At 40.2% G+C, this 18694-nt stretch overlaps 1 protein-coding gene and 2 non-coding genes across 3 annotated transcripts, besides 1 other annotated feature; 2 read left to right on the plus strand and 1 right to left on the minus strand.

The window, feature by feature from the left end:
- Nucleotides 1–1240: 1240 nt before the first annotated feature.
- Nucleotides 1241–3508: a mobile genetic element.
- A 4244-nt stretch (nucleotides 3509–7752) lies between these two features.
- ZYRO0F00132r lies at nucleotides 7753–7839 on the minus strand. Its single transcript is given in 2 exon segments — nucleotides 7753–7788; nucleotides 7803–7839. It is a non-coding gene; the product is annotated as a tRNA-Lys (tRNA).
- Nucleotides 7840–8506: 667 nt separating this feature from the next.
- ZYRO0F00154r lies at nucleotides 8507–8588 on the plus strand. The gene has a single exon. It is a non-coding gene; the product is annotated as a tRNA-Ser (tRNA).
- A 2401-nt stretch (nucleotides 8589–10989) lies between these two features.
- Nucleotides 10990–18030, plus strand: ZYRO0F00176g (uncharacterized protein; the record flags this gene model as incomplete). Its single annotated transcript, XM_002497166.1, has 1 exon — nucleotides 10990–18030. The coding sequence occupies one exon, from the start codon at nucleotides 10990–10992 to the stop codon at nucleotides 18028–18030; it is 7041 nt and encodes a 2346-aa protein (XP_002497211.1).
- Nucleotides 18031–18694: the final 664 nt, after the last annotated feature.

Genomic DNA, 18694 nt, shown 5'->3' on the forward strand with positions numbered 1-18694 from the left:
TTTAGGATATTTCTAATGCGAATATTTTCAAAAAATTGTTTGAGCATGCGACTGGTGTATAATATTTCCTTGTACTCTGACTGTAGCTGGAAATATTCCTTGTAAAAGCAATTTCCTGAACGTGTCCCTCGGATAGTATTTCTGACATTGAAATAGACTCACCGATACTACAAACGCTCTGCTTTTTCAAAATAGTTGGCGGTTTATAATCAAAATTTTATTCTTGAGCTGTTGCTTTCGTATTTTCATCTGTTGCCCGTACCATCCTAGCAATATCATGCTGACCCTGTTTACCGCTGAAAATTCCCTATCAGCTGCCAATATTATCAAATAATTTAGCAATTTTATCTGCAGAACATCTTAAAGTATTGCATTCCAATACCAATATGTTAATTATAAGGTTCTGCTGGAATAGCAGCCAAGGGATCGCTCATTACAATTTCTTTTCAACTCATTTGAGTTTTCTCAATTTCCTAATGCCTCCTTTTCGATTCTAGCGCGGATGTAATATTATGACTTATCATAAATGGCTGTAATAAGAAATGTAAGCCTTATATTGTATTAATAATTTTATTAGGACTTGGCTTCTTAAATTTCTGATTTAATTTAATGACTTCCACAACCATCTTATATATGGACTGTCCTTAGTCCAGGATTGTTGGAGGCATAGTATGCTGTATTAGATGCGTCTTGCAACATTTTTAGTTAGTACTCTATAACTGCGTTTAATATTTAATCTTCGTATCCAATTTCACTATACCACATCTTCCCTCTCTTCTTCTTCCCTCCCTTTTGAAGAAGAGATATTACTTGATGTGTTGTAGTTCGTTAAGAGCCATACTCTTCTACCAGGACTTAAGCGGTTGAATTCTTCGAAATCGTAAGGTATGGAGATATTGGGGCCTACACCTTGTAACTCACAACAATATCATTGCTTTTCTCTGTCAATATTATTAACCCTGGCAATTTCCGAAAACTTGTTAATTCTGTCTCCACCAAACCAAAGTAGAGTTGCCAAAGAACAGATTGTATCAGGATAGCATTTCATAGGGTGTAAAAAGCTTGTATCGTCTTATATCTTGGTTCATACCATGGGCTATCTAATTTATAATTGTTATCATTAATATGTTTACAACTGTAAAAGATTCAACATATCTTGGACGTACTTTAGAGTATCGAACTCCTCTTTCTAAAATATCTGTTATGGGAGCTTATTCTCCGACTTTGAATTGCTATGTGGGTTATGTGTTGCTCCCATATTATAATGGTTTTCCTTCAAAATATTTCGCCTTCATAATTCAAGCGATTTTAGTTCAATCGCTAATTCTCTACAATCTTCTCGATGCTGATGTACATCCTTATTTGTAACAGTGTTTAGTGTATTAGAAATTTATCCCAAATCGAAAAAAGGCAGAGCCTTGTCGACTGTCTTTTTCCAAGTAGCGCTGTAAGCAAATTCAGTAGAGTAAAAACGTATCCTATTCATGAGACTGGTATATTACTTGCGTTCTCAGAAGTCGATTGGTACCTGAATAGTCCTTTCCGATTGTCCATTAGTCTGTGGATGGTATGGTGCCGTTCGGCGCACCTCAATACCTAGTCGTTCGGCACTTTCTTGGACCCTGTGATCCAATTTGGGGGGTCTCGATCAGTAAGAATCGTCTTGGGGATTTCACGGTATGCAAAGACGTATCAAGTCAATGCATCCATTAATTATTTTCCTCCATCTTCCTTCTTCTCCGCGATAAAATGGTTGCGTTTTATAAATTGATCTACAATTACTGTGATCACATTGTTTCCAAACACGGCTGGGGATAGATTATCGGCTAGGTCCATTGTGACATTTATGCACCTTCCCGTGGGTTTTTCCAATAGAATCTGTTCACCTTGAGAATTTGGCCAAATAATCTTCATGATTTGACACTGATGGCAGGATTTTAAGTTTTTCGGCACGTCTCCATAGCCTGGGCCAATGAACATGTTTTGCAATGTCATTATAGGTCGTTCAACACTGAAAGTGTCCGCCGACTAAATTCTTATCACGATAAGTTTGTAGAACTTCATTATATGGTGTTCTAGGTACAAGTATTCTAGCTTTGTCGTAGAGAAGAATACATTATTGTGCGTCAAGTCTTATCGAAACTTTTGCCAGTTGCGCAGTTTCCGATTGAACTTATTATATTCTGAAATGACTATCGGACACATTATGGTCACTAATTACACCAAAGTGTAAAAGGATTGCTTCGTGGACGTCTTCTTAAAACCTCCTAGTCATAAATCCAATTTTAACTCGGGTACCGAGCTTACCTCTTGTGAAGCTCTAGAAAGAGCATCAGATATTACATTGTTCTTTTCTTTCAAATATTTTGACTTCATATCGTATTGTTCTAGTTCATGTAACAACCTTTATATTCTCAGAATAGGTCTCCTACAGAAATTCTTCAACCCAAGCAAACTAAGGTGACCAATTCTTAAGGTAAGATTTTTTATCGTGAAGCAGATAGTTGAAATGCCTTAGTGCTTTTATCATTCTCAAAAGTTCTACCTCTCCTGAGGATAATTCTTTTGCACGCCACGCAACGAATGACTGGGAGAAATAGACTACGGTTCCAACTGACTTTTCTTTCATTACTTCTCCTAAAACAGCTTCAACAGCTTCCTCATAATAAACTAAGATAGGCCCGTTCATGAGGTACGACTTTAGCTTATGGTAAGCTTTATATTGTTCAGTTCCCCATTTACTTCGCTTAAAAGTAATTCGAATAATTGGTCGGCACAAGTGAGCACCGCGGAGCCTAGAATAATAGTTAGCCATTCCTAAAAACCTCTGTGTCTTTTTAACTGTTTTTGGGGTTGTGAGGGTCTTGATGGCATCATTTTTCTTTTGCGCGGGCTGAATTCTGTTATGGGAAACAATATGTCCAAAATATTGGATTCTAGTTTCAAAAAATGGACACTTGCTTCCTCTTTCCATAAGCCTATCCCTTATCAATTCTTTTAATATAATTCTCAATTGTTTAGCAAGTTGTTTAATGGAATCTGAGAAAACTAAAATATCCTCGAGATAAAAACACCTAAATCTTCAGTCCCTGAACAAATCCAAAATGTATCTTGCAAAAGTACCCCGTAAGTTCTTTAAGCCAACTAGCATAACTGTATACTGAAATTTTCCCAAACGGAAGAACAAAGGCATTTTTTAATAGATCTTCTGGCTTCATCTTAATTTTATGGTAATCACTGAAAAGATTGAATGACGAGAAGTAGTTTTCTCTCCCAGCCTTGGTAATAAGTCTTCAATTCTTCCTAAAGAGAATATATCTTTGATGGTTTCATTGTTCAGTCGAGGATAATCAACAATCATTCTATAAGTAACATCTTTTTCACTAGCATTATTTGCTAGTGAGCTGCACAGAGACATAGAAGGAACGATAAAGTTGCTTTTTAAGATTTCATTGACCATTTCGTGTGTAACGGTCTCTGTTTTAGGTGTTAGTCAATACAGTTGTTTGAGCCGGTGACTTAGCACCTAACGGAATATTAAACGCATGGTACCTTTCATTATCACATATTTCTTCACAAATAATATCCTTGGGTTCCTTTTCAATATTCTCTGATATCTGACATAGCTCTTCACTTCTCTGCCCTCTTTCCATCCTGCAAACTTTCTGAAGGTCCTTCCGACATTAATATTAAACTCTAAAATTGTACTGACATACAGATGCGTATCGTCTTCTAAGTATTGCTTCGTGCACCATCTGACATGTCTTCTCAAATTTCCTGGATTACTTTCCAGGGTTTAGGACTCTTTCAATAACCCGGGATAATGTCTCAAGTCCGGATCGATTATGATCAATTCTTGTTGCGGTTCGTCTTATACATAGAATACGATCCTATAGTACTTCTGATTAAATTTAAGCACAAGAATCGTTGTATACCACAATGTAATGTGTTTTTTTCTGGCACCGTCCCTATGAAACTCTCAGGTTCGCTTCCAGGACGGACTTTTAAATTGAGGCCTTTTGCCAGATCTGTCCTTTTTAAGAACTATTGACGAGTCTGTATCCAGTAGGGCTCTATTTATTAACGGAGCTGTGACTTGTTCATCCGCACCTAAGGAAAAATATCAATTTGCCCAACCGAGCCTTTTCTAATAATTAAGTTCAGAACATTAACATTATGAACTTTCTGATCACCCAATGAAATATTAAGAAATTTAGGAAGTTTCGGCTCGAGAAACTCATTCACAAGATCAGCTTGATCTGACGTTAAAGTTGACATGTAAACACTTTCGAATTGATGAATTTCTATCTCTCCTAAGGATTGGAATGAATACCATTCTTCTAGAGAATATTGCACAGGTTCTCATTGAGCCACGCTATCTACGTCAACAGCGTCCCGTTTGATGGTAAACTTCGAAACATCATTATCCTTGCGAGGCTTTCGAGTTTGATGTACTCCTTTTCTGCTGCTTAGGTGAGACTCACAAACTAAATTATCCTATGCTGCTAGGCCTCGCACGTTCATGAGGACAACTCGAAGACAAATGATTCTCCCCGCAAATTTGACATCTTTGTAAGTGTCGTTCCTAAATTAAATGTAGAGTTGTTAGTATTATCACTCTTTTTATGCCAATTCCTCTTAAAGTCTGGTTTTCTAGTAAATGTAACGCTTTCATAAAATCGTGCGGATTTCTATCTACTGCACGATAATAATCTGCCTGCTCTTCTTCCTCTCATGCACGGAGGTGGAGCTCTTGTATACTCTTACATTTCTTCAATGATATATTTTTCCGTAGTGAGGGTTCAAGTTCTTTATTATGAAAGAAGCTCCATGCTGTTGAATGAATCTTGGGATGGTTCTCAATGAAGCTTTGAAATCGACAGGTATACTTTTTATTAAGTTTTACTTTGTTGGATGAAATTTGTCTGCGTCCCTTTATTGGATAATAATGGGATCTTCTCAAATGATGTTTTCCGAGTCCTCAAAAGCCACTGCTTCTAGTTCCTTAGAGAAACCATATTCTGTATCATATCACATAACGGCATCGCCTCTAAAACCTGAGGATAGTAATTCAACCCTGTAGGCATCTGTGGCAATTTCTGCATGGTACATCCGTTTTTCGATGTGTGACAAATAAGCAACGAACTCTTGTGGGTTTGTACGGTCGAATTTAAAGTTTTGTGGATGAAATCTGTCCAGTAGTTTTAGGAGGGTTTTCTTTTCTGTTTTGAAGTCTATAACTTCTTTCCCGCTGCATTTGAAGGACGAAGCATGGAGTTGCTTTCTTCTTTTATAGTAATTGAGCTCTTGAGGTATTCGTTTTCTATTAAAATATTGGAGAAGTTACGGGTAGTGCCCTAAAATTGAACCCCGTACCATTCATTGGAGGCCGATCCCATCTGACACATGGATTATGATTAAGTAATTCGAGTTTTGAAAGATCCCCAGACTTTTATTACTAGTTCATTACGTCTTGTTAGGTATGCATGGATTAGAGTTGACGATGCAGTATACCTGACAACACTTCGACCTTCGGATTTCCAGACATGGTTTTCATGGTAAGTAGATCTATGGTAAGTATCTTAAAGTTTTCAACATTATTTGTTCTGATGACATCCATCCTCTTATTGGAGAATACGGAGATCTTAAAATTTGTTAGGGCATCGTATGGAGATAGAAAGTAGTGATTTTCTTGCACTATAGGTATTGCAACATGTCCACTATGATACCTTCTATCGAAAAGGCATGCAGAATTGTGTACTTCGCGAGTTAGAGTTCTAGAGGAGCAGGGCCAAGTAAGTGTGAGACTATCGAGGCAAGCGTTCATTAAAAAGTCATTATAAGCAGTAGTTCAACAGAGCTCAAAGAAATGAGTTCTAATTTTCGGTATTCAAAATGACCATGTTTCTTTCAATAAATGAGGAGGTTAAGTAAACTTATTCTCGGAGTACTCCACTATCGGTTTTCGACTAACTCTTAGTGTAAAATTTCTTTGGCCTTTCATATTCTTCAATGCAGATAAGAATGAACTTTAACTTTCCAAGGAATATGTTGTTGAAAGCATTTTTTTTAAATCTGAAGCGTCAATGAGATTTAAGGCTGTAGGATCGTCGGATCTCCGATTGAGAAAAAGATATTATCTAATATTCATGGGCGTATGAGCGGCTTGTAATGTAAATGGCGTAATCTTATCCTCTTCTCTTAATATTTCACGAAGTAAAATCCATATTCAACATTCAAGTGCCAATGTTTGTTGAAAGTTTCATATGTTGCCCGCATCATCGCGTAGTGAAAGTATCTCGGATAAATAATAAAATCATCTTCTCATAAACAAAACATAAAATCCGAAAAAACCATATAGAATTACAAACATCTTATGGTCCTTAGCGTATCTGCGACAAAAGCATCTGGTCTTGTCCCAATAACTTTACCTTTGCTTTTTATCTAACCAGAGTGAAAAAAAAAGAAGAAGACATCGAATATGTATCTCAAACATGCAATCAAGTAGCAGAAAAGAGAAAGTGGTTTCTTTGATAAAACATGCTTTAATTTAGGAAGCAAGGTATAAAGCTTATATCCTCACCAAACGCAAGAAATAAAAGAATAGAGGAATCACAATGTTCCTTGCGTCTTCCCCGCTTTACGGATAGTTCGGTGCATTAGCCAAAGGGTTAAGGGCGACATCGGTATTTTTCTCACTAAATTTCTTGGCAAACCTGGAAATTCTTCTATTCTAAATAAAATTAAATAGAAGAACTTGTTAACGTCATAGCTTGAGTAGCCATTTCGCAGGACAAAACCCTTACTGAAAGAAATCTTAGGGCCTTCGATGGTTTTCCCAGAGTCCTTAAATTGGGCATATTCACTGCTATTTAAATTAAAACTTTAAGGATCATCAATGGCACCTCCAAAACCATCTTCATGTTCATATTGTAGCTGGAAGTTGTTGAAAACAAGACTAGTAAAGTTTCATGGTAATCTCAAATCCGAATTTGTGATCCAGGTAACAGAATGAATAGTTCCGAGTCCACGAAAACACCTAGAAGAGGGGTAATTGAGGAGTTTGAGTGGAGAAGTACATGCTAGGGCTTTATGATTTTTGTTTGGTTTCTTTTATGAAAGTTCCTGCTTAGATTTGATTTCGACATTTAATCTTCTAAATGAAAGACATTAAATATGTAAGTTCCTCTACTCTCAAGACCAAAAGCTTTAAAAGAGCCGTTGTTAAACAGTGACAGCTATCTAAATGACGGTTTCTATAAAAGTAGCGATGGCTTTCTTGCATACTCTAAATCAAACATGATATTTTTGGGCTCAAACGAAAAGTGTGTAGAACAGAGAATTTCCACATGTTCACAGTAGAGTGAAGTTCTAATTAGTTACGGTAAATACTATGGATCCAGCATGAGGATTTGGAAGCAAAAGTTCAGACATTCGAAAAGATAACTTTATAGGTGCCGCCTTAGAAAATCAACATATTTGTATTTAAATGAAAATCCCCGTCCCCCTAGTGATGTAAAAACTTAAAGGGCAGCAGATGTACCCGGCTAAGGATTAAGATAACTGGGAAACCTAATATTCCCGAAACCATTCAATATGGGATCCCTTGCAATCCTTCAAATTGTCATTTCGTGGACCAAGACATATTCTAAATCTGGACAAGGTGTTTTTTACGAAAATCTTGGCGGCGCATATGTAGATTACAGCTTCAGTTGAAATTTTCAATTGGAAGGAAAACTTGCAAAAAAACCACTCCTCGTAGGGGGCTCGAACCCCTGACATTTCGGTTCCTCTCAGCTAGTTAAAAGCCGAACGCTCTACCAACTGAGCTAACGAGGACGAGTAGTCAAAAACATAAAAGATGTAATATGTATATTAGCAGGGTTTCCATTCAGGTTTTCTATATATAATTACTTAAATGAGTACGATATACTTTAGACCAGATCACCAATACCTGGTTATGTGATCTATGAAGACTAGTTTCTTTTATTAAGCTACATCTCAATTAGATCTTGATTGGATTTAAAACCTCATTATATATTATTATTATTGTAACTGACACAAAACATACTAATTAAAACATGTTCATTATTAGATCCATACTGCTTCATGGCATGTGATCGAAGACTATTCAATATTAATTGATGACATTTTCAAACAAGAATTATCAGAAACAATCAATAACATATCCATAAACCAAAAATTACCTGAGAAAACCATAACATGTATATAGCGAGGACTACATCCAAGAGGTCAGAACTAATAACAGTTTATAACCTCCAAAATGAAAATGATATATAAAGAGACTTTAGAACTAATAAAGATTTATAAGTAAGTTATTGCTTAGTGCAGAGCAATACGCTTCTTAGATATCAATATTCAGATACTAGTGATTCTAACTAACAATCTAAATTGTTTTTACGAGTAGTCGGACCTTAATTCATTACATTAAAAAACTGTATCAATAGCTTAATTATTCATACTAATGGCAAAAATTGCATAGTACGACAATTTGGCCGAGTGGTTAAGGCGAAAGATTAGAAATCTTTTGGGCTCTGCCCGCGCAGGTTCGAATCCTGCAGTTGTCGTAAGTATCTCTCCCCATAAAGGGGAACGCTCCGAGTGTATTCCTTATTTGAGAACCCTTTTTGTATACCTTTGAAAACTTTTAATCTGTGGCACTACTGTGTCTTGAAGACAAAGCTTTGAAAAACTATAACCGAGAGAATGGCCGGTTTAAAAAGTCAAGGAACTTCCGGGGGGTTGCTTTAGCTAATGTGTTTGACCCTGTTGAAGCAGTTTTATTTTGAAAAGGAAGGTTCACCATAACAATAAATAGAAGTTCTAAAAGTTCACGAATGTGCTGACAGACAAGAGAAAGTTTGGTAATGACCGTTTCCCTGTTGATATCAACGCCTTTAGGATACTCATGTCAAGAAGGAAAAGACAAGTTGGAAACGTGACATACACCAACTTAGTGCTCGCAAAAATTTTAAGACGAACATAGAAAAAAGAACAGATAGAATGAAATAATTCATATTCACTTTTATTCCCGTGTGCCTTCATCAACACCTCCATGCTTCAAAAATGACACGATTTATGTTTTTTTAGTACGGTTGCGTTCACCCATTCGTTATCTATCGTCTTATTATAGTTACCATCAAACTCTCAATAATGAACAAAGCCTTCATTAAAGAACCGTACCCAACGTGGCACTTGGGACACTGTCGCTGATTTCTTGCCTGTGTTACAAGATCTGTTTCTATGCTATATAACAGTGAATGTTATCACAGTTTAAACATCTTCCACTTCATCTTTTATGGTCTTGAACCACATCACCTAAACAGTAGGGTTCTCTTTTTCCTTTTCTTTTTCTTTCTTTTTCGAAAAACTAAAGGAAATGTCAAGTATTTCTTGCCTTTCGTCAATGATGGTTGTCAATCACTGATAAAATATTTCTAGACAGGAACAGAAGCACGTTAACCAATATCAATAAGACAAAAAAGAAGAACTAGTCTTTTCTTTTTTTCAGTCTTCGATAACGTAGATCATAGGAGAACGAGGACATTCTTTTTTGTCCTTCGATAACGTAGATCATCAGAGATCGGAGACTTTCTTTTAGACTTCCAGAACGTGATTCATCGGAAATGGCGGACATCCTTTTTTTGTCTTCGAGAACGTAGATCATCGGAGATGGCGGAGTTTCTTTTTTGCCTTCGAGAACGTAGATCATCGGAGATCGGACACCTTTTTTTCTGGACTTCCAGAACGTAATTCATCGGGGATTGCGGACATTCTTTTCTTTTTTTTGGTCTTCAAGAACGTAGATTATCGAAGATCGAGGACATTCTTTTCTTTTTTTGTTCTTCGAGAATGTAGATTATCGAAGATCGAGGACATTCTTTTTTGCCTTCGATAACGTAGATCATCGGAGATCTGGGACATTGTTTCTTTTTTGGTCTTCGAGAACGTAGATTATCGGAGATCCCGAACATTCTTTTTTCCGTGTAGGAACAGCTTGACATAATGCTGAAAAAAGTTGGCGACATTTGAACTTGATTAGCGTCCAAAACATGCTCTTACTAATTCTAAAAAGCAATCCCTATTGTTCTTCGCAGGAACGGAATATCGAATTATGTCTCGATGCAATTTTACATGTAGACAAAAGTTTAGGTCCCTAAAGGTCACATTGGTGAGATTAAGGTTATTCTTCGCTTTTGAAGCCAAATAACGAGATCTACGGAAAGCCCGAAAAAGTTGGGCTAGTCCACTGTTTCAGGCAATAGTCACCTACCATTACACGTCAGAGACCCCGACGTACCAGTTAGGACAAAAAAAATAGAAATTCTCTACTGAAAGTCCAAAAAAAGTTGCCAGGTCCACCATTTCGGGCAATAGTCACCTACGCTTTTACACATCAGAGGCCCTTACATACTAGTCAGGACAAAAAATAGAAATTCTCAAAAGTCCGGAGAAATTGAGCCAGTCCACTTTTTCAAGCAATGTTCAACTAACATTACATTATTGCACGATAGAGGCTCTTGCATAATAGCCAAGGCAAACAAATGGAAATTATTAAGCAAAGTCTGGATATGTTGAACACGACAGAAAGGACATTCTATCCAAGTTGCAGTATCCATTTTTTAGTTCTTCTTCCCCTTCTAAGACCTTTGCCTAGCCGACATTCGATTTCTACTCTTTGGTTCACCGGAATGCAGAAAGAAGAGATGAGCCAGCTAAGGCATTTTCTTCTTGTCTTGCATGTGTGCTTTCCAATCCAGTGTATTTTTTTTTTCTAGCCCAGTACTCTTGAATGATCTTCAACATATAAAATGGGCTGGTGAAAACTGATGGCTATTTCCTACTACCATAATGATGATATAACCCCCACCAAAGAAATAGGAACGAGAAAGACCAATTACTCCCTGTATTTTTCCTTATCGAAACCTACTTTCTTGGATTCCCTACTAACTGCAACCCCAAAGCAAAATGATCCCAAAGATGATCATTTCCCAATGGTTGATGTGGTTCAGTATGCTAGGAGTTATGAAAGTCTTAGCTACTACCGCTTGTTTACCTCAGAACCAAGCTCAAAATGGTTTCAAGGCTAATTTCTATCAATATGACTTTGGAGATGAAGTAACTTATGCTGATCCAGCTTACATGGCTGGAGAGTACAGTCAAAGGCAACTTTTAGGTACACAAACCAACGTCGACAACATTCTCATTGCCTATGGTATGAAATGTAGGTTATGGGATGGTAGAGTCGTCGTACCAACAGAACCATGGAACTTCGACTACTCCAAATGTACTAACAACGATTACATCTATAATCAACAACCAGGCAGCGTATACGGATTTGATCTTTATGCAACAGACTTCACTGTTGAACTCACTGGTTATTTCCTTGCTCCCCAAGATGGTACATATACTTTTGCCTTCAAACATATTGACGATTCCGCTATTCTCAATTTCGGTGAAGGTATCGCTTTCGACTGTTGCGATCAAGGTAACGCAGCTAACGGCAATACAAATTTCTCCATTAATGCCATCAAACCAAATAATGGACCAACAGGACACACAACCATCGAGGTAGACCTTGCTGCAAATTATTATTACCCGATTAAAATTGTTTTCACCAACACCGAGCAAATTGCAATGCTTTATACTACCGTAACTTTACCGGATGGAACACTTGTCGCTAATGATTTCAGCGGCTATGTGTTTTCCTTCGATAGTGACCCACAACAACCAAGTTGTACAGTGTCGAATCCTTTACCATTTGTTACTAGCACAAGTACAACTTCTTGGACCGGATCGTTCACTTCCACATACACTACTAAAACGGATATTATCACTGACACTAACGGAAACGGCGAAGGCCAGGTAGTAATCGGGGTCGAAACCCCTACCACCGCAGCAGTCTTGAGTACGGCTTTCACACCATATTCCGGGAGTACAACATCAACGTTTTCTACTGAGAGTACATGGATTACTGGTACCGACGGTAAGACCACTCCAGAAAGTATCTACTATGTCGAGACACCTACAACCCCAGCAGTGTTGACAACCGAATACACACCATACTCTGGTAGCGTTAGCTCTACGTTCTCCACTGAAAGCACCTGGATCACTGGTAACGATGGTAAGATCACTCCAGAAAGTGTCTACCATGTCGAAACCCCAACTATTCCACCAGTGCTATCAACAAGTTACACCAGTTACGACGGCAATACCACTTCAACATATTCCACGGAAAGTACTTGGATCAGTGGTAACGACGGTAAGACCACTCCGGAGACTATCTACTATGTCGAGACACCTACAACTCCAGCAGTGTTGACAACCGAATACACACCATACTCTGGTAGCGTTAGCTCTACGTTCTCCACTGAAAGTACCTGGATCACTGGTAACGATGGTAAGATCACTCCAGAAAGTGTCTACCATGTGGAAACCCCAACTATTGCTCCAATCTTGAGTACCGACTACACTGGTTACAGCGGAAATGCTACTTCCACGTTCTCCACCGAAAGTACTTGGATCACTGGTACCGACGGTAAGACTACTCCGGAGACAATTTACCACGTCGAGACTCCAACTATTGCACCAGTATTATCAACAAGCTACACTGGCTACGATGGTAATACTACATCCACTTTCTCTACTGAGAGTACCTGGATCACTGGTACCGACGGTAAGACCACTCCAGAAAGTATCTACCATGTGGAAACCCCAACTGTTGCACCAATCTTGAGTACCGATTACACTAGCTACCCAGGTAATGCCACATCCACTTTCTCCACTGAAAGCACTTGGGTTACTGGTACCGATGGCAAAACTACTCCAGAAAGTATCTACCACGTCCAGACTCCAACTGTTGCACCAATCTTGAGTACCGATTACACTGGCTACCCAGGTAATGCTACTTCCACTTTCTCTACTGAAAGTACCTGGATCACTGGTACCGATGGCAAAACTACTCCAGAAAGTATCTACCATGTGGAAACCCCAACTGTTGCACCAATCTTGAGTACCGATTACACTGGCTACCCAGGTAATGCTACTTCCACTTTCTCTACTGAAAGCACTTGGGTTACTGGTACCGATGGCAAAACTACTCCAGAAAGTATCTACCACGTCCAGACTCCAACTGTTGCACCAATCTTGAGTACCGATTACACAGGCTACCCAGGTAATGCTACTTCCACTTTCTCTACTGAAAGTACCTGGATCACTGGTACCGACGGTAAGACCACTCCAGAAAGTATCTACCATGTGGAAACCCCAACTGTTGCACCAATCTTGAGTACCGATTACACAGGCTACCCAGGTAATGCCACATCCACTTTCTCTACTGAAAGTACCTGGATCACTGGTACCGACGGTAAGACCACTCCAGAAAGTATCTACCATGTGGAAACCCCAACTGTTGCACCAATCTTGAGTACCGATTACACTGGATACCCAGGTAATGCCACATCCACTTTCTCCACTGAAAGTACCTGGATCACTGGTACCGATGGCAAAACTACTCCAGAAAGTATTTACCACGTCCAGACTCCAACTGTTGCACCAATCTTGAGTACCAATTACACTGGCTACCCAGGTAATGCTACTTCCACTTTCTCCACCGAAAGTACCTGGGTTACTGGTACCGACGGTAAGACTACTCCAGAAAGTATTTACCACGTCCAGACTCCAACTGTTGGTCCTATTTTGTCAACGGTCTACACTGGCTACCCAGGTAATGCTACTTCCACTTTCTCTACTGAAAGTACCTGGATCACTGGTACCGACGGTAAGACCACTCCGGAAAGTATCTACCATGTGGAAACCCCAACTGTTGCACCAATCTTGAGTACCGATTACACTGGCTACCCAGGTAATGCTACTTCCACTTTCTCCACTGAAAGTACCTGGATCACTGGTACCGACGGTAAGACCACTCCAGAAAGTATTTACCACGTCCAGACTCCAACTGTTGGTCCTATTTTGTCAACAGTCTACAATGGCTACCCAGGTAATGCTACTTCCACTTTCTCTACTGAAAGTACCTGGATCACTGGTACCGACGGTAAGACCACTCCAGAAAGTATCTACCATGTGGAAACCCCAACTGTTGCACCAATCTTGAGTACCGATTACACTGGATACCCAGGTAATGCCACATCCACTTTCTCCACTGAAAGTACCTGGATCACTGGTACCGATGGCAAAACTACTCCAGAAAGTATCTACCACGTCCAGACTCCAACTGTTGCACCAATCTTGAGTACCAATTACACTGGCTACCCAGGTAATGCTACTTCCACTTTCTCCACCGAAAGTACCTGGGTTACTGGTACCGACGGTAAGACTACTCCAGAAAGTATTTACCACGTCCAGACTCCAACTGTTGGTCCTATTTTGTCAACAGTCTACAATGGCTACCCAGGTAATGCTACTTCCACTTTCTCCACTGAAAGTACCTGGATCACTGGTACCGACGGTAAGACCACTCCAGAAAGTATCTACCACGTCCAGACTCCAACTGTTGCACCAATCTTGAGTACCGATTACACAGGCTACCCAGGTAATGCTACTTCCACTTTCTCTACTGAAAGCACTTGGGTTACTGGTACCGATGGCAAAACTACTCCAGAAAGTATCTACCACGTCCAGACTCCAACTGTTGCACCAATCTTGAGTACCAATTACACTGGCTACCCAGGTAATGCTACTTCCACTTTCTCCACCGAAAGTACCTGGGTTACTGGTACCGACGGTAAGACTACTCCAGAAAGTATTTACCACGTCCAGACTCCAACTGTTGGTCCTATTTTGTCAACGGTCTACACTGGCTACCCAGGTAATGCTACTTCCACTTTCTCTACTGAAAGCACTTGGGTTACTGGTACCGATGGCAAAACTACTCCAGAAAGTATCTACCACGTCCAGACTCCAACTGTTGCACCAATCTTGAGTACCGATTACACAGGCTACCCAGGTAATGCTACTTCCACTTTCTCCACTGAAAGTACCTGGATCACTGGTACCGATGGCAAAACTACTCCAGAAAGTATCTACCACGTCCAGACTCCAACTGTTGCACCAATCTTGAGTACCGATTACACAGGCTACCCAGGTAATGCCACATCCACTTTCTCTACTGATAGCACTTGGGTTACTGGTACCGATGGCAAAACTACTCCAGAAAGTATCTACCACGTCCAGACTCCAACTGTTGGTCCTATTCTGTCAACAGTCTACACTGGCTACCCAGGTAATGCTACTTCCACTTTCTCCACTGAGAGTACTTGGATCACTGGTACCGACGGTAAGACCACTCCAGAAAGTATCTACCATGTGGAAACCCCAACTGTTGCACCAATCTTGAGTACCGATTACACAGGCTACCCAGGTAATGCCACATCCACTTTCTCTACTGAAAGTACCTGGATCACTGGTACCGATGGTAAGACTACTCCGGAGACAATTTACCACGTCGAAACTCCAACTTCAACTGGCGCTTCGTCAACAGCAGCTGGTGCTTTTTCGATTTCAACTAATGGTTCGTCCATCCCAAGCGGTATTTTGAGTACTGAATATTCCCCCTACCCCGGTAGTGCTTCTTCAACCTTCTCTACCGAAACCACCTGGTTCACTGGTACCGACGGTAAGACCACTCCAGAGACTATCTACCATGTCGAGACTCCAACTGTTGCTCCAATCTTGAGTACAGTCTACACCGGCTACCCAGGTAATGCCACATCCACTTTCACTACTGAAAGCACTTGGATTACTGGTACTGACGGTAACACTACTCCAGAAACGATCTACCACGTCGAAACTCCAACTTCAACTGGCGCTTCGTCAACCCCAAGTGGTGTTTTGAGTACTGAATATTCTCCTTACCCTGGTAGTGCTTCCTCGACCTTCTCTACCGAAACCACCTGGTTCACTGGTACCGACGGTAAGACCACTCCAGAGACTATCTACCATGTCGAGACTCCAACTGTTGCTCCAATCTTGAGTACAGTCTACACCGGCTACCCAGGTAATGCCACATCCACTTTCACTACTGAAAGCACTTGGATTACTGGTACTGACGGTAACACTACTCCAGAAACGATCTACCACGTCGAAACTCCAACTTCAACTGGCGCTTCGTCAACCCCAAGTGGTGTTTTGAGTACTGAATATTCTCCTTACCCTGGTAGTGCTTCCTCGACCTTCTCTACCGAAACCACCTGGTTCACTGGTACCGACGGTAAGACCACTCCAGAAACGATCTACCATGTTGAAACACCAACCTCTATCCCGGTCAAAAATACTCCACACAGTTGGTCAGGCGGCAATAGGACTTCTATTACCGATGACAAGACCTACTACACGACAAACACTGATGTCATAACGAGCGCCACGACTTACTGCCCATACCCAACGACTTTGATAACGCAGAGTCAAACATTCACAGTGACGCAACCATCAACCTTAACAATAACCTATACCAATTCAGGAGCAACAGCAATTTTGCCAGTTACTCAGACAACATCTTCAAATGAGCAAAATACCGTGAGCCCACAGGCAACTACTACCAATGAAGCATCTCAACAGGGAGCAAATACCCAACAGAATAACGGTGGTTCTCCAGCAACTTTTACCTCTCTAGCAACTTCCACCACCAATGAAGCATCCCAACAGGGAGCAGATACCCAACAAAGTAACGGTGGTTCTCCAGCAACAGTTACATCTCTAGCAACTTCCACTGAAATTGTTACAGAGTTGACCACCTACTGTCCAAGTCCAACGGTGTTAACAACTAATGGTGCCACATATACAATCACAGAGGCCACAACGTTAACCATAACTGATTGCCCATGTACCTTGACACATACCAACACCATTATGAAAACCGCTGATTCCAACGCACCTGTTGTCACAGCTTTCACTGACGGTAGCTCCAGCAGTGGCAACAACAACGGTGGCTCGCCAGAAACATTCGCATCTTTGGCAACTTCCACCAACGATGAGGCATCCCAACAGGGAGCAAATACCCAACAAAATAAAGGTGATTCACCAGAAACGGTTACATCTCTAGCAACTTCCACTGAAATTGTTACAGAGTTGACCACATACTGTCCAAGTCCAACGGTGTTAACAACTAATGGTGCCACATATACAATCACAGAGGCTACAACGTTAACCATAACTGATTGCCCATGTACCTTGACACATACCAACACCATTATGAAAACCGCTGATTCAAACACACCTGCTGCCACAGCTTTCACTACTGGTGGTAGCTCCAATAGTGGCAACAATAACAGTGGACAAAATAGTGCACAAGCAAATGTTGCAGTCGTCACTACCACAGAAGTCGTGGAAACTTTAACCACTTATTGTTCCGATTACACTATTTTAAGTACTAATGGTGCCGCTTACACCGTTACAGCACCAACTACATTAACCATTACCGACTGTCCCTGCACTGTGACTCGTACCAACACTGTTAGCGACACACAACCTACAGAGGGACCAACGGTAGCTGGTTTCAATACCACTACCCCAGCTTTCGGTGCGGCCGGATTTGGCTATACCAACAAAACACAGGCTCTTGCTGGACCAATCTTTAATAATGGAAGTAACTATGTGACAACCATATATGGAGGTAACAGTTCAGCAATAACCACAACAGCTTCTCCATTGTCATTGTCTTCCTCTTCTCCTTACACGAAGCAAAGCGTTTCATCTAAGGGTGGAGATAATGTCATGACTCAATACAATACCGTGACTGCTACTGCCGATGAATCTCCAAGGACTGAGCCTACAGAAGTTTCAACAACCACCCTTGTTGCTTCTAATATTACTGTAACTGAAGGTACTACAGCATTTACCACAATAACTCCATCTCAAAGTGCTCTCCCCAAGAGGGATTATAACAGGAATAGTAAATTGTCTGTTACCATTAGCTCAAATGCAGCTAACAGTTTAACATCAAGTTCGTTGATCGCCATTCTAGGCTTCCTCTTCATGCTTTTTAATTGATTTGGGTGCCCCCCCTATATGATTAAAACTATAATACCATATGTAGAATAACTTTAAAATTTGTTTTTACATTCATTAATTATAGTCACTCCTTTCCAATGCATTCGCCATTTTGTGTATACCTTCCAGCAATGTCAAGTAACGAAGACATAAAATAAATAAAATGTTTCGGAAACTCGCTATTGACAAGATATAATGAACTAAATAAACATTGAAGTGGAAGTCTTCAAAAAAGTGGAATTAACGAGGTGCCGATGATTACCTTATATTTACCAGTTTGTTTAAGACCGCAGAAAAAAAAGGGCGAAAAATCTTGTGAAGGGGGGGGGTTCAGCGCTTGCAGCTTGCAGCTTGCATCATGCAGGACGCATTTTTGCTCACTCCAGTTATTATTACCTATCTCTGCGTTTTATTTGAAAATCTTGTGTGAAGATAAGATCAAGACATATTCGGTCATGTAGATATAATATCTTTAGTACAACCCTATTGGTTCTTATCGAAATTCGATCGCTTGCTGGGTTCTGGCGAAGGACATTGCTGTTGGCCTTCACATGGTACTTTAATGTTAGGCTCAACGTCAATTTCAACTTCAGATTCAGGTTAAATGTGTACCATCTTTTTCTTCTCTTTCGTATAGGTTTATTGTGTATTCGGAACACTGGTG

This window comes from Zygosaccharomyces rouxii (assembly GCF_000026365.1).
Source record: "Zygosaccharomyces rouxii strain CBS732 chromosome F complete sequence".
In the NCBI taxonomy this organism is placed as follows: Eukaryota; Fungi; Ascomycota; class Saccharomycetes; order Saccharomycetales; family Saccharomycetaceae; genus Zygosaccharomyces; species Zygosaccharomyces rouxii.